This window comes from Chamaea fasciata, unplaced genomic scaffold, assembly GCF_029207755.1.
Source record: "Chamaea fasciata isolate MVZ Bird 193981 ecotype frontalis unplaced genomic scaffold, bChaFas1.0.hap1 SCAF_28, whole genome shotgun sequence".
Lineage (NCBI taxonomy): Eukaryota > Metazoa > Chordata > Aves > Passeriformes > Sylviidae > Chamaea > Chamaea fasciata.
In genome coordinates, this window is record NW_027094113.1 from 592,750 (window position 1) to 617,039 (window position 24,290).

The window sequence follows — 24,290 nt, forward strand, 5'->3', positions numbered from 1 at the left end:
CCACCCTGATTTAGTTGGTGGCCAGTCCCCAGCAGTGGGACCCCTTGCCTGTTGTGGCCAGGCCAGCATTCTCCTCCATGCGTCACTCCCTGAATTAATCATCAGCCTCATTCTGCGCTCGATTCCTCACTTAAAAAGATTTTTACACATTAAAAATTCACAGCACTAAATGATTGATGGCAAAGGCCCCCTGTACCCCATGGAAGAGCTCAGGCTGCTCCAGCTTCACTTTACACCAGGACTCCAGCATGTTCTTGTCCCCAGCCATCCCCAGTGCTGCACTGAGAATCACCTTGAGGAAAAAAACAGCATGGCAGTGACATCCCCCAAAAAGGCACCATTAGCTCTCTAGAACTGCTGTTGGTCTGTGGAAGGTGTTTCAGGTGGTGGAGCATCTCCAGGGCCTGATGTGGCCACCACCAGTGGTGGCAAGACACTCTGCTCCTGTGTGGGGTCTTGGGAAGGTCTTGGGGCTGTTTGCCAGCCTGAGCAGCACAGAGGAGGGCTGCAGGCGTGAATGAGAGCTGCAATGGAGGCCTTCTTTTCTCTCCCTCCATGATTTCATCTCTTTGCTCTCTATAATCCCAAACCATGGCAGGTGTTTGGAAGCAGCCATTGAGGGGCTGCATAGGTCATCGGGGGAGAGAAAAAAACTTTGTGCTGACCTGGATCATGTGGGCTCTTGTCCATCCTGTCACTGTCCCAGCAGTAACAAACTCTTGTCCCCACTTCCCCAGACCCTTGCTGCTTCCTGCCCCCAGCTGATGCCCACACCTCACCTCCTGCCCCTGACACCCTCCAGCACGCACCCACAGCACTGACCTCCTAAACTCATCCCCTACACACACCCCCTAAACCCACCCCCTAAACTCATCCCCTAAACTCATGCCCTAAATTTACCCCTAAACCTATCTCCTAAACTCATCCCTGTAAACTCACACCAAAAACCCATCCTATAAACCCATCGGCTAAACTCATCCCTTAAACCCACCCCCTAAAGTCACCCCCTAAATTCATCCCCTAAACCCAACCCATAAACCCATCCCATAAACTCATCCCCGGCCCCCGACACCGGTTCCCGTGGCGGCAGCGCCCCCTGCCGGTCGGAAGGGGGCAGGCACGAGGGGACGCGGGGCTGGGACGGAGCTGGGACGGGACTGGGACGGGGCTGGGGACGGGACTGGGACGGGACTGGGACGGAGCTGAAACGGGACTGGGACGGGACTGAGACGGGACTGGGACGGGACTGGGGACAGGACTGGGACAGGGCTGGAGACGGGACTGGGGACAGGACTGGGACAGGGCTGGGGACGGGGCTGGGACAGGGCTGGGGTCGGGACTGGGACGGGACTGGGACGGGGCTGGGACGGAGCTGAAACGGGACTGGGACGGAGCTGAAACGGGACTGGGACGGGGCTGGGGACGGGACTGGGACGGGACTGGGACGGAGCTGAAACGGGACTGGGACGGGACTGAGACGGGACTGGGACGGGACTGGGGACAGGACTGGGACAGGGCTGGAGACGGGACTGGGGACAGGACTGGGACAGGGCTGGGGACGGGGCTGGGACGGGACTGGGACGGGACTGGGACAGGGCTGGGGTCGGGACTGGGACGGGACTGGGACGGGACTGGGACGGGGCTGGGACGGGACTGGGACAGGGCTGGGGACGGGACTGGGACGGGTCTGGGAGGGGGCTGGGACGGGCCTGGGACGGGCCTGGGACGGGACTGGGACGGGACTGGGACGGGGCTGGGACGGGACTGGGACAGGGCTGGGGACGGGACTGGGACGGGTCTGGGAGGGGGCTGGGACGGGCCTGGGACGGGGCTGGGACGGGGCTGGGGACGGGACTGGGACGGGACTGGGACGGGACTGGGGACGGGGCTGGGACGGAGCTGGGACGGAGCTGGGACGGAGCTGGGACAGAGCTGGGACGGGACTGGGACGGAGCTGAAACGGGACTGGGACGGAGCTGAAAAGGGACTGGGACGGAGCTGAAACGGGACTGGGACGGGGCTGGGAATAGGGCTGGGACGGGGCTGGGGACAGGGCTGGGACGGGGCTGGGACGGGGCTGGGATGGGGCTGGGACGGGGCTGGGACGGAGCTGGAACGGGGATACGGGAGTGCAGCGCCGGAGCTGAGAGGGCTCGGAGTCATGGCCACCCTGTCATCCCCTCAGCCCATCACTCTATCGTCCCATCACTCTATCATCCCATCACTCTATCATCCCATCACTCTGCCAGTGCCTCATCTTGCCACCCCCCACCTTGTCAACCTGTCACCCCATCACGTCTGCTCCCGCAGGCAGATGTGACTTGGTCCCAAAGTTCCCCCGGACCCAGCGCCAGAGGTTCACTCTGGGCAGACCCCGGCGTGCTGCCCACCTCACCAGCGAGCCCGGCACCTCCCTCTGCTGTCCCCCAGCCCCAGCTGTGCCGTGGTGCCCTGCTCCCCACCCCAGCCACCACTGCCTCCACTCCCCTCTGCCCGGTGAGTCTGGCGGTCCTTTGACCCCAAAGGTGATGCTCTGCGGCATCACCCTCCTGTTCAGAGCTCGATGGGCTGCACCCGCCACAACTCAAGTGCTCGGTCGGGCTTTGGCTCACTGCCTCCTGGAATCCTCATGTGTCTGGAGGGACACTGCCTTTCACACTCCCCCCCACACCCTGCTCGACCTCGACTCCCAGGTGTCGAGTGGTGTTCGACCCCTCAAACAGACACTGACTCATTAACAACTGTCCCTCATTTTAGGTGCCTCCTTCTCTCAGAGGGGACGTGTCTGGAGCAGTGCGAGGGGGTCGGAGCAGTTATTCTGCCACCCAAGCGCCCCAGATGTTCCCAGGTGCCAGTAGCGCTGCAGGTGCCCCCTGCCGCATGTCCCGCGGCTGGGGAGGGCGGGCGAATCACGCTGTTCCTCTTCTTTTCTTCCTCGAGGGAGAAAACGCAGGTCCCACACGCCTGGCTCTTCCCCACGGGACTGTCCCTGTCCCCGCGGTGTAGGTGTGGCCTCCGACCAGCAAGTTCAGAGGTACCACCTACACTGTGCAGCATCTGCAAGAAAAAAAACCTCCCGTAGATCGGACGCTTTCCAGCTTCTCCCTGCTCGCTGGAAAAGAACGAACCAGCTGGATGCTGGCACCGGGGCAGTCTGGACACACTGGGGCTCCTGGACAGAGTCCGGCAGGAAGGAGCTCCTGGAAGTGGTGGCGACGGATCCACCCTTGGGGAGTGCGTTCCTGTCCTGCAGATGGAGTGGGAAGTTCCCAGTGGAGATCCGAGAGCAAAAAGCAATGGCAGAAGTGCTGCCCGGAGGATTCAGGCTCCGACCCGCCCCAGAGGCGGGCAGCGGCAAAGTCACTCTCCTTGGCCCCGCTCCACGGCTGCCAGCTCAAAGGCCCGATTGTCTGCTGGCACCAGATGTTCCGCTTCGGGCAGCGGCACAGAGGGGCTTTTCTGCTCTTCTCAATGACAGATCTGTGCCATTCCCGTTGGGAAGGTCCCGCTGCGTCGCCCCGGCCCTTGCCAGATCCCCGGCAGCCGGGAGCCTGCCGGCCGCGGGACGCCGGCCGGAGAAGGGCACTCTGTGTGCCGGACACGAGTGGCCTTTCCCGAGTCCGCTGGAAATGTCAAAAGGGAATCGGATGCCGTAAGCCCGAGGGCTCTGCGGAGGGGAAGTGAAGCTGGGGCAGGGGAAGTGGAGGCCTGAAAACAGCTGGAAATAACTCCCCAGGGAAAAAGTGAGTTTGGCTGTGCAGGGCAGAGCAGCATCTGCTGGGCAGGAAATTCCCTTTTTGTCCTAAGAACTCAGCTGGCATCTTTGCTGGGTGCTAGAGGGCAGAGAGCACAGAAGCAGAGGGGATTTGGGGGCTAGTTTGTGCTCACAGGGTACAGTCAGTCCCATCCTGCTCTGCAGGGTGAAGGGTCGAGCTGGAAGTCAGTGGGTGAAGCTGAGATCTTTGTCCCCACGCAGGCCAGTGTCCCTGCCTATCACCAGAGGTTAGGGAATCTCAGGGCTGCTGCCCCTGGGCAAGGGCATTTCCCACCGAGGACAGGGCTGCAGCTGGAACCCCACCCTACTGCAGGACCGAGGTTACAGGAATTCACAGGGGCGGGTGTGTCCCTCTTTCCAGGAGTCACCCCTTTTGGGGATGATCAGTTTGGGCACCTATTTTCAAAACCCATTTTACAGCCTGCTGGCTACAGGAGGACAGGAGGGCCCAGAGCCCCTAAAGGAAAATGGGCATTTTGAAGGTGTGTAGTGTTTCAGCCAGGATCACAGATTCTCAAGGCAACCCAGGCTGCAAATCCTCCATGCACAGCATGAGCCCAGTACCGGAATGTCCCAGATGCGGGAGCATCCCACTGATGGGTCTCACTGACTGTTGGTGTGTGTTTAGGGCCACATAACAGCAGGACATGCTGGCTGTTGGGGAAGGTCCCTCTGGTGCTGCCGGCGGGCCTGGGCCGTGGCCAAAGCAAACCCCAGCTATGGAAAGCCCGCACAGCATTTCCTTCAGCACTGATAAGGCTGAGCTGCAATCACAGCCACAAAAAAAAAAATCTGTCCTGGCCTTCCCCGGGCTTGCCAAGTGCTGTGCCAAGCACATCAAGGATTGCCCGAGATAAAAGCCTACGCTTGCTGTGCCACACAGGCACGAAATATCAGCTGTGGCCGGCTAGATCAGAGGGGACAAGGGCTGGGGGACAAGGGACGAGGGCACCCTGCACCTGGACTAGGGTTGGTCCTGCAGGGCTGGAGACAAGAGGATGCAGTGGGTCACATACCTTAGTGGAACATAGCGGGAGGTGGCATGGAGCAGGAGGTCCCCGGGGAGAGGGTGTCATTGAGGGTGGTCTGTGTTTGATGCAGGTGACACAGCATTGCCTTAACCTGGGTCCAAGGGGGTCTCCAGGAGGTGATGGGTAGTGGGAAATGGCAAGGCAGGAGGTTTTTGGCAAGGAGTCATCATGGTGGTTGTTCTGCTGTTGGGGTTTGGCTTCCCTCAGTGGCTTCAGCCTCCATACGAGCCCCTTCCCTGCCAGCTCAGCTGGGTCTGAGCACCCTGTGGACAACCACAGCTCCTCAGGGACCCTTCCCCAGGTCCCACACTGCTGGAGAAGCGGCTCCAGCTCCACTCCTGGGCTCTTTGTTTTCTGCAGCATCTCAGGGAGGAAGGATCTGAGCAGAAGAGATGATGAGAGGAAATGAGCTTTCTGTTCACTCCCAAACCTGCAGGCAGGAAACAAGGACATCCTGCTGGGGTGGCTGGGCAGGGGCGCTGTACTGTGGGGAGGGCAGTGTGCTGGGCTGGGATATTGCTGGTATTAACACCCTTTCCTACAGGGACTGGGCCAGACAGAGCCTCACAGCTTTTGCCTCTGGTCCTATCCCATGCCCAGCCTGGCCAGTTTGTTCAGGGGCCATAGAGGAGCCAAGCTCAGGTAGGCTCGGTGGAGCTGGAGCAAGCAGAGATGAACTCAGACAGCCAGGAGATGGCTGAAATGCATCTGATCATCTGTTTCCCAGGTGTACCCTGAGCACCCACTACTCCTCCCCGCCAAGGGCCACCGCAGGCCAGTCTGGTCACCCAGGACTTTAGAGTCCACTGCCTCAGAAATTACCAAGGTGCTCAGGGCTGCAAGATTCTGCTGCCCATGGAGGAGACCAGGGCGCCCAGGGGTCAGGATCTCACTACCCAGGGAACAGAGTCATGCAGAGCTGCAGCAAGTGGAATGGCTCGTGCTGCAGCACATGTGGCTGGCAGCCCTTTCCCACCAGCATCTACAGCAGCATTTCTCAGGGTCACTCCATCCAGGAGCCATTTGAATGAAACAGAATGACAGCAAATGCCTGCTCATAGCCCAACAGAAGCCTGGACTAGCTTTGTGGGTTTCCTCATGTGCCAACACCACCCAATTCCTGTGCTGCGTGCAGAGGGACAGGGATGCAGCCTGTTCTGTGAGTCTGCAGTCACCTCCAACTCCTGGGGGTCTGTTCCCAGCACACTGTGGAGAAGCGCCCAGCTGTGCTGGTGTGAGTCACAACACATGCACACAGGCATACACATTTCCTAGTGCCCTGATGGGAAAAAAGGCACAATCACATTCACAGTCCCAGGAGGGACTGGCAGAGAGAAAAAAATTTGGATTCACAAAGGAAGTAGTTTTTTGAGACCTTCTTCTGGACCAAAAAAGCTTTTTAATAGATCTGATTCTATGAAAACTCACTAGCTCCTGGAGCTTTTTGTTCAGATGGACACTCTTATGAGGGTCAGGGCTGATTTCAATGGTCATCGTGAAGGAACAGCTGTCCCAGACCAAAAAATAATGCCATGAAAGTCAGCAGAGCCCCAGACGGCTGAATAACAACACTCCACCACCAGAAAACCACCGAGTTTTTTTAGCAGAACTGCCCCCATGAGAGGAACAGAAGCCTGGCTAGCCCTCCCCACCCATCCATGCAGGGTTATGGGAGAGATGCTGAATACAAGAGCTTGGTCCCATACTGTGGAAGTCCCTTTCCTTACCTGTAGCCTCTCCCAGACTGAGCATCTGTGCATCTTTCACCCACACAGGCACCAGTCCTAACACCTACAGCCTCACAGCTACACTTTGGTTAACACAGACCTTGGCACAGGTGTGGGTGTAGCCACTACCATTTGCCTCCAGGCCTGGGTTCGGCTCCACCCGCTGGGCACCGCCAGCCCAGGAGGGCAGGTGCCACAGCTCGAACCGGTCCTGGCTCAGCATCCCTGGTGTGGGGTGAAGTCACTGCACTGGTCGCCAGCTGAGGCCTCAGAAGCACTTTGCTCCATGTGATCTGCTTCTGGGTGCAGATGGGATTTACATGGGGTGTGAACACCAAGCAGCTCAGATGAGTTCTCTGTCCTCATATTAGAGTCCCACAGTTTCTGCAGAAAACAATGGATATTAGAAACAAGGGCTGTCCCTTGAGTTTTATTATTCTCAGTGACCAGAACTTAAAGCCAGAGAAGTCTGACCCCTGCAGGGAACAATGCAATCCTGCTTGTTCAAAGGGTGCCGGTGAGTCTCAGCCTGGAAATATCTCTGAGCTGCCACCGTTTTGTGATCCAGCACTACATTCAGGCAGCCCCAGGGCTGCATTTCTTTGGTGGTGCTGCATGGTTCGTAGTCTCCCCACTCTTCCACAGCTCAACTCCTGCGCTGGGGTGGCAGCAGTTATGTGGGGGTCTGGCACCCACAGAGCTGTGGTGACATAACTTTCCCAGGCTCATGTTTCCTCAACTCCTTTGCTGTTTCTTTCCCTTTGCAGGGAGGAAACTAGAATTACTGCCTGGAGGTGGGTGACATTTTGTTGGCTGTCCAAGAGCAGGAGTGAGGGACTTACACATGGGCCCATCATGGAACTCTGAGCCGGCATGCAGGGCATGAGCTCCACAGCACAGCTGGGCACCATTGGGACTCAGCTCACCACCCCAGACTTCACCTGGACAGAGAAGCTAAAGCTGCACGGTGCAGAGGACCAAAGTGATTTCTTCTTGAAGCAGTCAGTGAATCAGCAAGAGCGATATTATTCGAGACCTGCTTCGGAGACCAATTGAGGGCGTGAAATCACCAAGTTCATTACCACAGGATGCTGGGGAGGCCAAGTATGCAAATGGATTGGAGAAGGACGAAGTCTGTCCGTGGAGGTAGATTCATTAGAGCTATTAAGGTACTTCCGTCCGGATGCAAACCCTTTCCCAGGAAGTCCCCAAATTGCCTGCCAGCAGCTGGGAAGGACGTCGGGAATCACATCTTGTTTCTCCTGCTCTTCCCGTGAGTAGTGTTACAGAAGAGCTAGATATGGAAAAATACCCGTGAAGTTCAGAGCTGAAAAGAAAAGAAGCAAAAATCGTTGCTGAGGGTTTCAGCGCTGAAAGGGTCTGGAGCAGTTAGTGAAGGCAAGCTCTAAGGTGGGGAATGGCCGGGATCCTTACTGAATGGGGGGAGAGCCCAGAGCTCGCGGTTCAGCGACCAGCACGGGAAGCAGGCGGGGAGGAAAGCTGGCAAGAAAAAGAGACAAACAGCCGCGGCTGGGACAGGGAGGGCTGCCAGGAACCCAGCGGGGCCAGGCCTGGGGAGCCCAGCCAGGGCCAGAGGCACAGCGTTCCCGGCCATGGGTGGGACGAGGGCAAGATGTGCGAGGGGCGTCTGTGCTGGGGGAAGCACGGTGGTGCAGGGAGCTGGACCCCAGCCGCCCGCCGGGCCCCGGCCAGCAGCAGGGTTGAGCTCAGGGGAGAGGGTACCCCAGCCTCGGGGTGATGTGGGCAGGGGATCCCCCTTTCTGCAGGGTGGGCATCCCCGATGTGGACAGGTCAGGGAGAATCCCGTCCCCAGGGTGACTGGAGTAGGCGCACCCCGTCCTCAGGGTAATCACCTTGGGGTGACAAGGGTAGGGGAACATTCCCCTCCCCCCAGGTGACAGGAACGGGGAACATCCCACCCCAGGCGGCCACTGGGACAGCGATATGCCCTCCCCACGCGGAGAGGGGGCCAGCGGGGATGCCGCGGGGCGGGCGGCCGGGGGCGGTACCCGTCCCGTCGGGCCCGGGGCCGCTCCCCTCCCGCCCCCGCCCCGCCCCGGCCGCTCCCGCTCTGGCTCCCGCCCGCCCTCGGCGCGGGGCTGCGGCGGGCAGCGCTGCCCGGCGCCGCGGAGCAGCCCGAGAGTCCCGGGCCCGGGGCTGTGTCCCGGCTGCAGCCCAGGAGCCCGGCGGCACGGTGAGGGACGGCGGGGACCGGGCGGGACGGGACGGGCAGGCCTGACGGCGGCGGGGCGGGGGCTCGTCCCCATGGCGGCCCCCGCAGGGCCCCGCACCCGCCGCCGCCCGTGGCCCCCCCAGGACCGCGCCGGAGCCCCCGCAGACGTGGCGGGACCGCGGCGGGATGGGGCGGCCCTGGCAGCCGCCGCCCCGGCGGCTCCGCCCGAGCGGCCCTGGCGGCGGGAGGGGAGCGCGGCCGGCGCCGGGCTGGAACTCCCCCCTCTCTGCCCGGCTGGGTCCCCGGGCTGGGGACGGGCTGCGGCCCCGACGTGCGGGTGCCTGGTGCTTGCTGGCACCCCGGGGCGCTGGGGATCCCCCAGGGGTGCCTGGAATCCGTAAGGTTGGGGATGCTGGTGGACTCCCAGAGAGCTGGGGGAACTGCAGGGCTGAGGGTTCTGGGTACCTACTCGGGTTGAGTGTGCTGTGAGTTCCCCGAGTGGTGGGACATGGCACCCAGGCTGCTGCAGGCCCCCTTGGGGTGCTGAAGGGCACAGGGGTGCCACGGGGTTTGGGGTGCTCCTGAGTGCACGTGGAGATCTCACCATGGGGTTGTGCACGGTGCTGTGTGTGTGCCCCGGCTGTACCTGGGCTCCCCGGGTGTAAATTTAGTTTCATCTCCGAGCCCCCCTTCACAGCAGGACAAGCCCGGGCCATTGCTGCTGATGCTGTGTGTTGTCAGCAGCCCCGAGGGAATCGGGAGGTGTTGGTGGAAGGTGCTGGTGGGCAGCTGTGGTGAGGGTGCGAGGAAAGGGGTTGATGTTCTCTAGTGAAACTGTAGGGAGCCTATAGCCCTATAGGTGTGAGGGGCTGGTAGAGCTGATCCCCACGTGGGTAAGTCTGTGTGTGGACTCTACACCTGTTGTGTGTGGTGAGCTCAGGGATGTCCCTGAGGAGCTGGAGCGGGTGCAGAGCCTGGGCAGCCGCTTTGGCCTCCCAGCCAGCCAGGCCATTGATGACGACAACTCCAGAAATAATAGTCCAACCCTGAATTAGGCTGTTGAGATGATCAAACCATTTTCCTTTCTCTCCCTGGGTCAGCGTTGTGCACCCACCCACCTGGATCCAGCTCCTCCAGGAGCAGCTCCAGCATAGACAGCATGGCCAAGGTGGCCTGGGCAAATAGGCACAGGCCCTCCCATACAGCCCTTGCAGCAGAGGATGGGGACAGGAAGGTGTCATGAGCCCTGGATACCTCCTGCTGAGCCCCACCACAGTGCTGGCAGGTAATATTGCAGGTGACAAGTATGTGTGACCGCTGGCTGTGTGCAAGGAGCCCGAATCCTGGCAGGTTGCTGGCAGTGGAGGAAGCCGTGTGCTTGCTCAGTGGTTTCCCTTTAACTTTGGAACAGCCTCAGTTCCAAGCTTCAGGGCTTATCGCCTGCACAGCTACGAGGGAAGCATGCCTGGCTGAGATAAATCAAGTTGTGCTGGCCAGGACTGCTCTGGACTCTGTTCTTCTCACATTCCTCATGACCTCAGTATTTTGGCTCAGGAAGAGAGCCGGAGAGAACCCTCCCTGTGTCCAGCCCCAGCCCCAGCCCCGCCAGTGGAGCAGCTCGGGCTGCACTGTATCAGGTTGTTGAATGGGGCTGAGGTCTGCTACAACTGTGCCCCTGGGGAGGGAAAGGGCCCAAAGGTCTTGAGCTTTAGGAACAGCTTCCCTAAACCTCTCCTCTGCCAGTCCAGGAGTTTGGGAACCCCAGGGGGAAATCGCCCCATGAGGCCAGAGGTCCTAAGGTGCTGCCTGGAGCTGGGGTTAGGGCATGAGGACTGGGTGGTACCTGGGCTGTGCCGAGGTGCCCAGCCTCCTTCATCCCTGACATGACTTTTTACTGTAATTGAGCAGAGCAGCTCCAGTTTTGGCCCCAGTTTTCCCATGTTGGCATTGGTACAACAGCTCAAGGGGAAAATACAGGTGTGAGCCCAGGCAAAGCATAGCTCTACCTCCACAGGGGTGTTGGGTGCCTGCGCATCCTCCTCCTCTTCCCCTCGCTGCCAAGCCTCCCTGCCAGTCCTTTGCCTGTAACATCCTGGTTTTCTGTTGAAACACCAGTTCTAGAAACGACACTTTCATTACTTCCAAAGAGAGCTGGGGTCATGTAAGGGCTGCCCCCAAGGGTCTGTGTGCCCAGCCCCTTCAACAACCTGCACCAGTGCCCAAGGAAGCAGCTGAAGCTGCTGAAAATCAGCCTTTGGCACCAAAGTGGCTGGTACAATTGGCCCCAGCAAGACTTCAAGACTTCAGCCCAGGTGGAGGGGCACTGCCTGAGTAGTGCCATGGTTGTGGCTGCCAGGTCCAGCTGGTGCTCACAGTGGCTGGGCCATGGGTGTGGGGACTCAATGTGCTGCACACTGAGACTGCCTGCCCCCACTTGTCCAGTCCAGCCCCACACCTCTTCCCCAGCCCAGGGACAGTTTGCACAGCATGAGGAGCCTGCGGGGTGTTAGCACCATGCAGGAGAGTTTGAATATCATGGGGTCCCTGGAGCCACTTGGACTTGGTTGGAAGCTGGCAGGTCCCATTCACCTTTTTTAGAGCTGGGTGAAGACAGAAACTCCTGCCCTGGTCCAGCCTATCCTGTCAGACCAAAAGAAATGGGATCCAAAAGCAGTGGGAGGATGTCCCCCACAGGGGATGCAGCTGCTGCTGTTGGCTGAAGGGGCCATAGGACGTGGCAGGTGACAAGCCGCCTGTCCCCAGTTCAGTGGAGGGGACACCAGTACAGTGCTGGTGCAAAGGGCATCTTTGCTGCTGGAGTGGTGTGGGAGGTCTCCAGGCCTCGGCAGAGGAGGCTTTTCCTGTCCCCAGGCAGGACAATACCCAGCCTGGGCGGCGGAAGGGAGCTGCCGGCCACTTCCCCCCGAGGAAACACACCCGCTGGCTCTGGCTCCTGTTGCTCTCTCTTCCTCTTTGATTTACAATGTGTGTGGAGCCCAGCGGGAAGTTTGTCCTGGCCCCAGCACTGTTTAATTACCTGCAGCAAGGGCCATGCAGAGGAGGAAGCCAAACTCTTCCCAGGGTGGGAGGTATTAGATGAGGTGGGGGATGTGTGGACCCTTGCGGGCATGAAGCCAGCAGTTTGGGAATGGTGGATGCCAGCATGGAACCTGGATGTTCCCAGGGGAGGTGGAATGGGCTCACACTCGAAGGTGGGATGATTCTGAGGGAGGTGGAATTTGGGATATGCATTAGCTGAGGGTGGGTTGGCAGAGGAGTGGGAGAGCCCCAGAATCCGTCCTGGTGACTAGTGGGAAGTGTTTTATCTCTGCCCAGTTGGACTCAGCCCCCAACCCTGTGCACTGGGCTTGGGGTGGGAGGTTGCTGTTGTTCCCAGCCCGAGCCTGGCCTGGCGCTGCCACAGCTGCTCTGCTGACTCCAGGGGGTCAGGGCAAGCCGAGGGCTGGCAGCCGCAGCGCCGGGGCTGGGGAGTGGCTGCAACATCGGCGTGAGGGGCGGATGTGGGTGTTTCTGTGCAGCCAAGGCCAGACCCCGTGCCGTTCCCTGGGCAGTGCTGAGCCTCAGCTTCCCTGAGGGCTGTGCCCAAGCCACTGTTCCTCTGTGGCATTCCTCCTCCCCTGCTTTCTTCTGAAAATAGCCTATTGCCAAATGCTTTGCCCACCAACAGCTGCTCAGCCCCGTGGCCACCTGTGCCCCATGGACAGAGCCATCAGAACCCTGATGCCATGCACAGCAGCAATGGGTGCTCCCAAGGTGCTGTTGTCCTTTCCTGCTCCTGCCAGGAGCACTTCACACCAGGGCCCCAGCATCCAGATGCTGCCAGATGTTGCAGCAGGTCCCAGCTCAGTGCTTACAGCTGGTGGCACCCCCAGCCATGAGCTCACTCCTCAACCACAGCCGTATCCTGTTGGCTCTCCTCCAGTGTGTCCATGCCTGGCTCCTGGGGAAACCAGGCTTCCATTTCATTCTCCTCTGCCTTATCTCACATTATGGACAGGGAAAAGCAGTCAGGTCCCTCCTGGTGGCCATCGGCTCAGGGCACCCCTGAGACCTTGTGGGGCACCCTGGGTGGTGAGAATGGGCATCACACCCAGCACTGAGAGGTGCTGGCAGCTCCCTGCAGTCATGTGGCTTTGCCAAAGCATCGGTTCACTTTATTCAAAGCAAACTTCACACTGCGTATTGCACCTATACAGGTTTCAACATCTTTTTTTTCCTGGCCTGCTCCCACTGTATGGCCAAGCTCCAACTCATGATCCTCGGAGCTGGCAGCAGGGCCATCCCAGCAGAGCTGTGGAGCATTCCTTAAATGTACGAACAATCCTGGCCCCACAGGCAGCACCATGCTCACCTGGCCACCGGCTCCAGTGTCAGCCCTGGACTGGGGGAGACGAGGGGACCTGGCAGGTGGCAGGGTCAGCCACAAGGCTCTCCCCGAGTGAGGGTCGAGGCTGTGTGGCTGCCTGGGGCTCACTAGCCCTGGGGTCACAGGGTTTGGCTGGACATGGTCTCGTTGTTGCAGGTTGATGGTCCTCTGGTCAGCAGCATTCCGGGAAGAAGATGGCTCAGCCAGCACCCCTGAACCAGAACCTCCCAGGTAAAGAGACCAGGGTTGTCACCAGGTAGTGACAACAGAAGAGGTGAAGGTGGGTGGCAGGGCTGAGCTGTCCCGTTCCTATGGAGTTTCTCACTCCAGCACCAACCCTGATATGGGCTGGGTGCCTTGTGATACCTTATGGCACCGAGGGTGCTGGAGACAAGCATATCGCACATCATGGAGGAGAGGGGCCTGCAGGCTGTAAATTCTGGTATGACCCAGTTGGAAAAGCCATCCTGTCTCCACCAGGTCCCTGCCTAACCACCCCTGCTCCTCTTGCAGATCTTGGGGGCCCGTTCTTGTACCGGGACCAAGACGATGGAGAGAAGAGCTCATATTCCGTGGAAACCCCTTATGGCTTTCTGCTGGACCTTGATTTCCTGAAATACGTTGATGATATTGAAAGTGGCCAAACACTCAAGAAAGTGCCACTGCCTCGCAGGGTGAAAGGGTCCCGTCCACTGCACAGCACGCTGCGCAGCCCCAGCAGCCACACCAGCGCCTGGACCTCCACCGAGTCCCTCACCTCCATGGCCAGCGAGGAGGGCAGGACTGCGCTGCTGCTGTCTCCGCTCAGCCGAGCACCCCTGGAGCCTGCGAGCAAGCCAGCCTCCCACCCCATCTCACTGCCAGCAGTACGGCTGCTCCCACCTCCCACCAGCAAGTGCCTCATGCCAAACCCACGGGTGGAGAAGACCTTGCTGGAGACAAGCAGGAGGCTGGAGCAGGAGCAGGGCCGTTTGCAGGATGCTGGCGGCCCCTCCCACAATGGCCTGCCAGGTGCCCTGAGCCAGCCATCGCACTGGGTGCCAGTGGGCACCGAGGGCCAGGTGGGCTGGGGCCGGATGAGCCCTGGCAGCTCGGGGCGTAGCACTCCAGCTGCAGGGCTCAGCACGGCCCCACTGCAGCACGTGCGGGAGCAGATGGCTGCAGCCCTGCGTCAGCTCCGGGACTTGGAGGAGCAGGTGAAAACCATCCCACTCCTGGAGATGCAGATCTGTGAGTTGAAGAGGGAGAAAGCAAAGTTGCTGGAGAAGCTGTCGGCAGAGCCTGGCGAGGCATTATATCACCCCTCTGGCTCTGAGGCAGGCACAGGGGGTGATGAGGGGCCCCGCACAGGGCCAGAGAGTGAAGCAGAGCCAGTGAAGGGGCGAACGAGCAAAATTGCAGAGCTGAGGAAGTTGACAGAGAAGCTGGCCGTGCCAGAGCGGAACATCAGGGCTTGGCCAAGCAAGAGCCCCAGGGTGGCTGAGAGGCCCTGCCGCTCTGTGGCAGTGGGTGAGGACCGGGCCATGACAGATGCTGTCTTCTACTACCGGTCACAGCAGGAGAGTGGGGATGTGCCAGACAGCAGCACACGGGGACGCAGGGATGTGGCCGTCTGGGTGCTGGAGTCCTCGCTGGGGCTGGCCACTGAGGCAGAGCGGGAGCTGGAGCTGCTGCAGCAGACGGTGGGGCATCAGAAGGAGGTGATCACCCTGATGGAGGGACACCTGCAGGAGGCCACACGGGAGCTGGAGGAGCTGCGGCTGGAGGTGTGCGCCCGCCGTCCCCATGGGCAGGTGGACAAGGAGGTGATGGCCAAGCCGCAGGTGGCCGAGGCACTGGTGGAGGCTGTGGTAGTGACACAGAGCCAGGCAGCTGGTGACCCCCCAAAGACAGCAGAGGCAGGTGTGGAGTGCTGCCCTCCAACCTCCTGCATCGCCGTGGGCTGCCACCCCGACAGGCAGGACGTGGCAGTTGGACCCGATTCAGCTGCCAGCTGCGATGACAAGGGCAGCCAGACAGACGTGGTCAGCATTGTCCTGGCAGGAGAGGAGAAGGAGCCTGGTGCGGGCAAGGTGATGGAGCCTGACCTGGGTGATGTCCTGAGCAGCCCCTCAGCACCGGCCGCAGGAGCAGTGGTGGGGATGTGCCCAGACAGCCAAGGCCCTGGGGCAGCTGTGCAACACAGCAACCGGGACCCATCCCCAGCACAGGACAGTGGAGCTGCCTCAAACCCTGTGGCCGGTGAGTGTCACCAGGGATGACGCCAGGGTCTGGGTTGGAATGTTCCTGCAGGAAGGAAGAGGATGGCTTTGTCTGGGACAATGCCTGCAGCACCAATGCTACCTGTGCTCCAGCGCTTGTCCATTTCCTTTCCATGCCTGCCTAGGGGTCTAGTGGGTTTGGGGTGCTTGACTAGCCCCAGGGAGAGACTGTTTTACAAGAGCATGTAGTGACAGGACAAGGGGTAGTGGTTTCAAAATGACAGTAGGTTTAGATTAGATATTAGGAAAAATTCTTTACTGTGGTGAAGCCCTGGCACAGGTTACCTGGAGAAGTTGTGGATGCCCCATCCCTGGAAGTGTTTAAGGCCAGGTTGGATGGAGCTCTGAGGAACCTCGTCTAGTGGAACACCTAGGAAGGTGTTCCTGATCATGGCAGTGGAATTGAAATGAGATGATCTTTACAGTGTCCTCTAACCCAGACCTAAAATTCTATGATTCTTGCTCACTGGCCCTTGACATCCATCTCTTTCCCTGTAGGAGCCCTGAAGTCCATCATGAAGAAGCGGGATGGTCCTCCCCGGCGGGAGGCAGAGGGCAGCAAGAAGAGCCTGCAGTTTGTGGGCGTGCTGAATGGGGAGTACGTGCAGAGGGGCTCCTGCCACCCCCGTGAGCCAATCCTAGTCCCCTGCATCCCTGTCCTGGGATGGGGACAGTGGCAGGGCCTGAAGGGGGCCAAACTGGTGCTGTATTGCCACTGAGCATCCTCCCTCTGTGCAGGTATGAGAGCACATCCAGTGAGGAGGAGGAAGAAGGCAACAGCTCCTCTGAGAAGGCTTCGGGTGACAGCTCCAACAGTTCAGAGCAGGGAGACACCGAAACCTCAGAGGAGGAGGCCGGGGAAGGCACGTGTGAGCCCAGACTGGAGTGCAAGGGGGCTGATGTGACCCTGCTGGAGCCCCCCGAGGTGAAGGAAAAGTAAGTGCCATTAGAGAAGGCTCCCTGGCCCCGCCAGCTCAGGGCATCTGCCCCAGTTTCAGTGCCACCAGTGGGAAAAACCCATTCAGCTCCTGCAGAGACCATTCATCAGGAAAAAATCCTTCCAGTTTCTTGGGTTTCCTAAGGAAAGGATGAGAGGCCCCATATGCCTCTTTGCTGAAGAAGATAGTTTAGAGGGGGACAAAAAAACCAACAGCCTTCAATAGCATTTTTCAACAAAAGGAAAAAAATGTTGCCTAAGAATGGGTGAATCGTGCCCGAGCACATCCATATAAGGCTCCATTCTATGGCAGTTTGCAGAGGCTGAAACAACCAGGATGCAGCCACCGGGCTGGAGGTTGCACCCTGGAAACCTTGCAGAGAGTTACAGGCACTAGGGAGCTCACAGGTTTGGTGGGGTGATGCAGCCCCACACTGCGGACATCCCCATGCTCTCCACAGGTTCGAGCTGAACCCCAGGATGAGGGAGGCCTGCCTCATTGTCAAGACCCACCTGGGGCACCCTGGTGCTGCCAAGAGCAAAGAGGTGGTGAGTGGAGCACCGGGATGGGATGGCTTGCCCAGCCCCTGCCTACATCCCCCAGAGCTGATCCTACTCAGAGAGGAGCCAGCAAAGCCTGGCTCAACACCTTCCCCCAAAATACAGCCCTTTGCTCCAGGGTTTGTCCCAGATACCCCTAAACTGATGTGGACTCAGGCCATGCCCAGCATGGGTTTGGGCAGTTCAGGGTCCTGCCTTCACCCACCCCCTCTGGAGAAGATTCTGCTCCCCACTACCTGGGCTGGCAGCAGGGGGTGGGTGCCAGGGTGCGAGGCCATGCAGAGGCTTAGGGGGTGCTCAGCCCCTCTCTGCCCACAGCTTGCCAGCAGCAGCCTGGTCCTTCAGGAGTGGTTCCGACTATCCAGCCAAAAGTCTTCCATCCCTGACGTGGTTGCCAACCACCTCCTGGCCTTTGCCGAGGTCTCACCGGCTCTCCTGGCCCACGTGGTGAACCTGGCAGACGGGAATGGCAACACGGCCCTGCACTACAGTGTCTCCCACTCCAACTTCCACATTGTGTGGCTGCTGCTGGATACAGGTCAGTGCCTTCCAGCCCCAGAAACATCTCCTGGCCACCATCCCACTGTACCCCAGGACATGTCCTGGCCGTGTCAGCACAGGGGGAAGGCATTGGCAGCAGAGGGGCAAGGAGAGCTGCCCTGGGCTACATCTGTGCATAGATGTAGGGGTCACAAGTCACCCCAGCCCGTTTGGAAGCCCAGATTTAATGAGGGAGATCCATCAGCAGTTCTCATCTGCTGATGGCTCACGGCACCCTTGGCAGGACTGTGAGGTGGAGCCAGGCACATGGCTTGGTCCATGTCTCCCACCAGCCCTGCAGCATCCTGAGCCCCCTCTGCCCACCCCTGCAGGGATCTGTAATGTGGACCACCAGAACAAAGCTGGGTACACTGCCCTCATGCTGGCAGCACTGGCAGCCGTTGAGCAGGAGGAGGACATGAATGTGGTCAGGAGGCTCTTCAGCATGGGCAACGTCAACGCCAAGGCCAGCCAGGTTGGTGTCGTCTGAGGGCCACCACATCTTGACCCTCCCACCCCCAGGCAGATCCCAGGGCCATGCTCAGTTCTTCCAAGGGCAGGACAATGGCTCCAAAACCTGGAGTCATTGGTGCATGGGGAGGGCATCACCTTAGGAGCTCCTCCTGCCTGGCAGCAGGGCTGTCTCCCTGTGGTGCAGGGACAAGTGGGTAGCACACAGCGGGGGCAGGAGTGGCCTGGCAGTGTCCCTTCCTTGCAGGCTGGCCAGACAGCACTGATGTTGGCTGTCAGCCATGGCCGGCAGGAGATGGTGGAAGCCCTGCTTGCCTGCGGGGCCGACGTGAACCTGCAGGATGAGGAGGGCTCGACCGCGCTGATGTGCGCCTGCGAGCACGGCCGCATGGAGACTGTGAAGCTGCTGTTGGCTCAGCCCACCTGCAACATCTCCATCGTGGATAGTGTAAGGTTCTGCCACTGGGCCTGAGCAGCCCACACTATGTCCTGTCCCCAAACCCCTTTCTGCATGTTCTTCCTTACTTTCTAGGATGGTAACAATGCTGTTGCCATCGCACTGGAGGCCGGTCACAGCGACATCGCTGCGCTCCTTTACGCCCACCTCGACGGCACGAAGGCGCAGGCCCCTGTAAGTACCACACCACTCCCCACGGGAGGGGAAAGGGCTGTAATACAGACAAGTATCTCCAGGAAGAGGCTGCAGGAGCAAGAGCAGAGCATTTCAGGTGCCATGTGCTCAGAACAGCCCTGCTGGCCCTGACCAGGAGTCACTGGAGGGGTCTCTGGTGACTACTCTCTTTGCAGCAGGGGACTTCACCGACAGCCACAAAAAGCCCTGGGAGTCCAAAGAAACCAAATTAGAGTGACCTTGGGATGCAGCCAGGAGCTACCATCTGCACTGGGCTGTGATTCACATTCCCTCACCTGCCACCACCCCGTGCCAAACCGCTGTCTGCAGCTTTACTCCCATCACAAGCACCGTCCCTTGGCCTCCCTCACCCGTCTCCCGCACTGGATGCAGCCCGCAGGCGGCCACCTCACCACGTGACTGGTGCCAAGTGACCTTGGGGCAGGACCTGCAGGGAGCAGAAGCCACCCCATCCCCTCTGCTCCCTGCCACAACCACCAGAGCTGCGCCACCTCTGAGCCCTCTGCTAGAACAGCAGAGAACCAACCCAGCAGAAACAGCAGCTGGTTTGTGCTCTCTGGCTGCTCCAAGAAGGCAGCAGTGCCAGTGACATGGAGCCAGAGAGCAAGTGATGGGTCCTGGCCTCAGCAGGGACATGGTGCTCTGCAGGCACATCCTGTGCAACGATGGAAGAGGGAACGCAACCTTGGACAGGGGCTATTTCCAGACTCAAATACTTGTCCTTCTTTTCTTACATTTCCTTTCCTAGCTGAAATTTGATTTTTTTCCTCTTTTCTAGCACATACATACAAAGCAAAAAAATATATATATTGCTTGGCCAAAGGATGAAGTTACACATGAAATCACTTGCCATTTGATTTGCTCAATGGGAGCAAAACCTCTGAGCAGCTGGGGTTGCAGCCAAGTGACAAAAGGGGCTGAGGGCCAAGAATGCATTTGGGGACTAAACCTGCCTTATAACCCACAAGGGGAGCAGGTCCTTCTCCCAAGGAAGAGAGACCCATTACCTCCTAAACATTTCCCCCAACTAGCCAGTCCCATAGACTGAGCAGACAGCTAGAGCTCACAGCCAAGTCCCTCTCTGCCCACTTTCCATCCCAAAAGGGAGGACAGCACCAGGAAAAACACGGGCCAGAAGAGCTCAGAGCACACAGGTAGAGCCTGCAAAGGGGAACACGTATGTCAGAGAACATGTGTCTGTGCAAGTGTGTGAACACTGTGTGGTGTGGGAACAGAGGACAAAGACCAGGAGGAAAAAGGGTTTTGCATGGGAAGGCAGTTCTGCTCTGAGCCCTTCACAAAGGTAATGTGTTGTGCCCCCATTCCTGCTACTAGGCCCAGCTTCACCACTTCTGCCCCTGCTCTGAGCTGGAGAACCCCACAACTTGCTCTCAGCTTTGCACTGGAGTTAATATACAGCGCTCACTGCCACTCCCTAATACACTACTCTGTTTACTGGTATTTTAACACTGATGTTTATTTTTAAGATATAAATAAAATTTAAAGTTATTTTGAAATACTACAGTGACATCTACAGTCTCTTGCCTTCTTGTCCAGCTCATAACAAACCCTGCAAGAGCTGCAGCAGAGGCACAGCCTCTGACCTGAGCAGGTGACCCCACATTCCAAGTCATTCACTGCAAATTTATGCACTGGCTACATCCCTCAGTCTGGTTTTCTTCCTGCTGACGTGTCCCAGGCAGCTGCAGCAGTATCTTCGCCGATTTCATTCTGCAGGACCAGCTGCAGTCCTGCACCATCCCTGGTTCTCTGTGGTGCTGATATTACACTGCATCATTAAAGGGCAGTCACCAGATAAAATGTGAGGATGCAAATTGCCTCCCTCTTCAGGTGGACGGGGACCAGGCTGACCCCACAGGGATATTCCGGAAGGGATACAACTCTCTAAGCCACTCTGTCCCAGTCACCCAGCACTCAGGGCTGGCAGGGGCCAGAGCAAACACTCTTGAAGTGTCATTAATGAAGCTGTGAGAGAATAAACAGCAGCTACAGAACTGAACTCTGAGGGGACTTCTGGCATGCCCGACCAGTTCTGAGTTCTGCTGCATCACATGAGCCAGGGAGTGCAGCCTTGTACTAATTCTCTGAAACACCCAAAGAATCTCAAATTGCATCAAGCAACAGCACAAAGACAAGGGCTTTCTCCATGGCACAAACTCCCCACCTCATGTTGCCCATGAGCTGCCCAGCACACAACTAAAACTGGCAGAAACGACAAATCCCACGAAGACTCTAACATCAGCCCTACAACAATCCTCAGTGCCTGCTCCAGTTTGACATTTTGCACGCGTCCCAGCAGTACTCTGCTCAGCTTTAGGACACCCAAATCCTCAGTTACACCTGCCACTGAACTAACTCAGTCAAGCTCAGGACATTGTAGACAAAAACCACGCCCATCAGACATCGAACATCAGAGGCTGCAGATCTGACTCTGCCCAAACACACCACAAACCCAGACCACTCTATAAGCAGTTAAACACGCCACTCCTTGAAACCTGCCTTTAAAACAGCAGAGTCTTATGGCTGAGTCTAAACTTTTCAGGTCTACTTTTGATTAATTTAATATCCTACAACAAACACATCTTGCTATCTGATTATGTGGTGGAAGGGAAAGCCAAAGAAAGTGAGATGGAGAAGTCAGTAAATCAAAGAGGAGTGACAAGCACTTGCTCTCTGTGGATGACTGCCAGGAAGGATAGCAAGTAGGTGTATTTATGGCAGCATTCACTGAACAGTTTACTGAGGACAGACAGAAGCAGCAGACTATTGCTCTACAAACTGGTACCAAGCTTGACTTTCAACTTGTGACTTAATTCCACTGAGGTCCAGTAAATTTCCAGTGCCACTTCACCACCACATACAGAAAATCACTTACTAGGAAGGTCAGAATTAAGGCTACTGTAATCAAAACAGAATTATTTTTCTTGTGACAGATCAGTAAAGATGCAATAACATAGTGATATTACAATGAAAACACTACGTGTAACCCCAGTAACAAACAGGGCACGTTGCTACTGAACCTGAGGAAAGCAACACGTTGCTCACATGTCAGACAAACCGAAGGTGTCAGGCGACGCTTGATGAGTAAAACCCAGGCAAGGGGCTACTGGAAAAACCCTTTATTGCAGTGACACGGCCACCACGCTCCTCCCCACCCGCGCCCCCCGGCCGAACGAGCTGCGCCAGGCTCCATTCCCCGATGGACGACCCCGGGTCCCGCTCAGCGCAGCCGCCGGGCCTCGCGCTCCGACTCCAGCAGGGTGAGAACGTCGCCCTCGCGCACCGGCCCCTTCACGTTGCGGATGATGGAGCGGCTCGTGTCGTCCATGAACTCCACGCGCACCTGCGAGGCGGAACCGCGTCAGCCCGGCCGGGCCCGGCCCGCGGCATCGCGCCCGCCCGGCCCAGCCCGCTCACCTGAGTGCACTGCCCCTGAGAGCCAGTCCGGCCCAGCACCTTGGTGACCTGCAGGGACAGAGTGGAGGGTCAGCACGGTGCCGCGGCCCGGCTCGGCAGAGCCCAGCGCGGGCCCCCCAGCCCCCATACCAACCCTGGCCAGCTTGATGGGCTGCACGCGACTCGTGTCCATGGCGGCTCCGGGGCGCGGAAAGGGGCGGGGAAGTCCCGCGTCGCCTTATATAGCTCCAAGTCTCGCGAGACCCAGCGTTCCGTGCGCGCCCTCCCGGCGTCCCCCGCGCCCCTGCCCTTCACCGCGGCCAAGATGGCGACGGCAACTCGTCTGATCCAGCGTCTCCGCAACTTCCTGGCGGGGGTAAGAACAGCCCCCGGTTCGGGGCTCCTCTTCCCCGCAGGACGCTGCACTGCGCCCCAGGCTCCGCTGAGCCTCCGACGCAGGGCGGCAGCCCTGCCTGAGCTGCTCTGGCCTTGCCTTGCAGCGAGATCTCCAGGCGAAGCTGCAGCTGCGCTACGAGGAGATCGCTAAGAGGTGCCGGGGACGGGACGGGCGGCGGGCGGGGCGCTGAGCTGCCCCCACCCCGGCTCTGCCGCTGACGCTCGGGTCGTTCTCTGCCTAGGACCCAGCCGCCGCCGCGGCTCCCGGTGGGCCCCAGCCACAAATTCGCCGATAACTATTACTGCAGCCGGGACGGGCGCCGGGAGTCGCTGCCGCCCGTGGTGGTGGCGGCGGCGCAGAGAACCCTGCCCTCGGGGACACAGGCCGGCAGGTAGGTCTGACGCGGGCGATGCTGCGCCGCTGCCGCCGCGGAACAGGGTCAGCCCTGTTCCTGATTTGTACCAGCAACAAAGAAAGGGGCCAGCGGCAGTGGGGAGTTACCCAGATTGACAGAAGAATGTGGAACTGATTATTTGGGTTGACATTTCCTTGCAAATAAGTGAGGTGGGAGGAAGTTAATTTACTTTGCTTTGGTGAGACTCCACCTGGAGCATCTGTGTTCAGCTCTAGGGCCTCCGAGAAAGGACCTGTTGCAATGAGTCCAAAGGAAGCCACAGAGATGCTCTGAGGGCTGGAGCCCCTCTGCTCTGGAACCAGGCTGGGAGAGCTGAGGGTGTTCACCTGGAGAGGAGAAGGCTCCAGGGAGAGCTCCGAGCCCCTGGCAGGGCCTAAAGGGGCTCCAGGAGAGCTGGAGAGGGACTTGGGACAAGGGGGGATGGCTTCCCACTGCCAGAGGGCAGGGATAGATGGGATATTGGGAGGAAATTCTTGGCCGTGAGGGTGGTGAAACCCTGCCACAGGTTTCCCAGAGCAGTTGTGGCTGCCCCATCCCTGGAAGTGTTCAGGGTTGGAGAGGGCTTTGGGCCACCTGGGGTAGGGGAAAGTGTCCCTGCCCTTGGCAGGGGCTAGAACAAAGTGGACTTTGAAGTCCGACCCAGTCCAAACCATTCTGGGACTGTGATTAACAAACACCTCCAGCACTACTTTGCATCCTGGACTTCTGATCAAATTCAAGTGCGATTTCCAGAGTGTTGCTAAAGCCTCTTTTCTCTCCTCCTTTCTCTACCCCAGTCCAGGTGTTGCAGTGACAACAGGGAAGAAACCAGTGACACCAGGACCATCACTCAGGAAGTGGGAAATTTCCAAGGACGAGCCCTACTTGTGAGCAGGGAGTGAGCTGAGGCTGTACGATGGGCACATGTGGTTCCAGAGCAGCTCTGATGGGGAGGCTGTGATGAATGTGGCTCCAGACTGCTGCAGGGAGCTGATGTCTGATTAATAAATGTATATAAAGCTGTTAATACCCCCAGTTTTGTCTATTGTATTTGATTTCTTCAAGTTACTGCTGTTTAATACCAGTGTATTTCATTGGTTGGAACAGTGACACAGCACAGGCACATTTGTAAGCTGTAGTCAGTCAATGAAGAGCAAAGCCGAGTAAAGCACAGCCTCGCTCACAGGGCTCTCCCTGTGCCCAGGCTCTGCGAAAAAGTTCAGCAGCCTGGGGCACGCCCCCCCATCACCAGTGCCACTGTCCGGCAGCGCGCTGTCCAGCCCCTCCCCGGGGACAAGACGTCACTGCCGACCGCGGTGCTGATGGATTTCCAGGGAGCTGCGGGAGAGCCCGGCTGTTCCCGGAGCAGGGAAGTGGCTCGGCCGGCCCTGGCAGCTCCGTGCGCTGGCTCCGGGCTGGGCTGGAGCAGGCCGGGCTGCGGGGCCGGCGCTGCTGCCGCCGCCAGCGCCGCTCGGGCCGAGCCCGCCGCTCCCCCGGTCACGTGACACCGCCCCGGCCTCCGTCCCGAAGCGCGTGAGGGTGGGCG

At 58.9% G+C, this 24,290-nt stretch overlaps 3 protein-coding genes across 8 annotated transcripts; 2 read left to right on the forward strand and 1 right to left on the reverse strand.

Moving 5' to 3' along the window:
• The first annotated feature begins 7,712 nt into the window (after nt 1-7,712).
• KANK3 (KN motif and ankyrin repeat domains 3) lies at nt 7,713-20,058 on the forward strand. 6 transcript variants are annotated; one of them, XM_066205505.1, is made up of 11 exons: nt 8,660-8,748; nt 13,271-13,345; nt 13,628-15,355; nt 15,874-15,973; nt 16,114-16,311; nt 16,774-16,861; nt 17,192-17,411; nt 17,746-17,888; nt 18,132-18,332; nt 18,417-18,515; nt 18,692-20,058. In XM_066205505.1, exons 2-11 carry the CDS (start codon nt 13,309-13,311, stop codon nt 18,746-18,748), a joined length of 2,871 nt encoding a protein of 956 aa, XP_066061602.1. In that variant the 5' UTR covers nt 8,660-8,748; nt 13,271-13,308; the 3' UTR covers nt 18,749-20,058. The 6 variants fall into 6 exon arrangements, with proteins under 6 accessions (XP_066061599.1, XP_066061600.1, XP_066061602.1 ...); XM_066205506.1 differs by having other exon boundaries at nt 18,695-20,058; XM_066205502.1 differs by lacking the exons at nt 8,660-8,748; nt 18,692-20,058 and adding an exon at nt 7,713-7,806 and having other exon boundaries at nt 18,417-18,683.
• Nucleotides 20,059-21,661: 1,603 nt separating this feature from the next.
• RPS28 (ribosomal protein S28) lies at nt 21,662-22,198 on the reverse strand. The gene is made up of 3 exons (XM_066205633.1): nt 22,108-22,198; nt 21,975-22,022; nt 21,662-21,900 (listed from the first exon to the last, which is right to left on the reverse strand). Exons 1-3 carry the CDS (start codon nt 22,144-22,146, stop codon nt 21,778-21,780), a joined length of 210 nt encoding a protein of 69 aa, XP_066061730.1. The 5' UTR covers nt 22,147-22,198; the 3' UTR covers nt 21,662-21,777.
• A 24-nt stretch (nt 22,199-22,222) lies between these two features.
• NDUFA7 (NADH:ubiquinone oxidoreductase subunit A7) lies at nt 22,223-23,779 on the forward strand. The gene is made up of 4 exons (XM_066205632.1): nt 22,223-22,329; nt 22,454-22,503; nt 22,592-22,741; nt 23,542-23,779. Exons 1-4 carry the CDS (start codon nt 22,279-22,281, stop codon nt 23,633-23,635), a joined length of 345 nt encoding a protein of 114 aa, XP_066061729.1. The 5' UTR covers nt 22,223-22,278; the 3' UTR covers nt 23,636-23,779.
• The last annotated feature ends 511 nt before the right edge of the window (nt 23,780-24,290 follow it).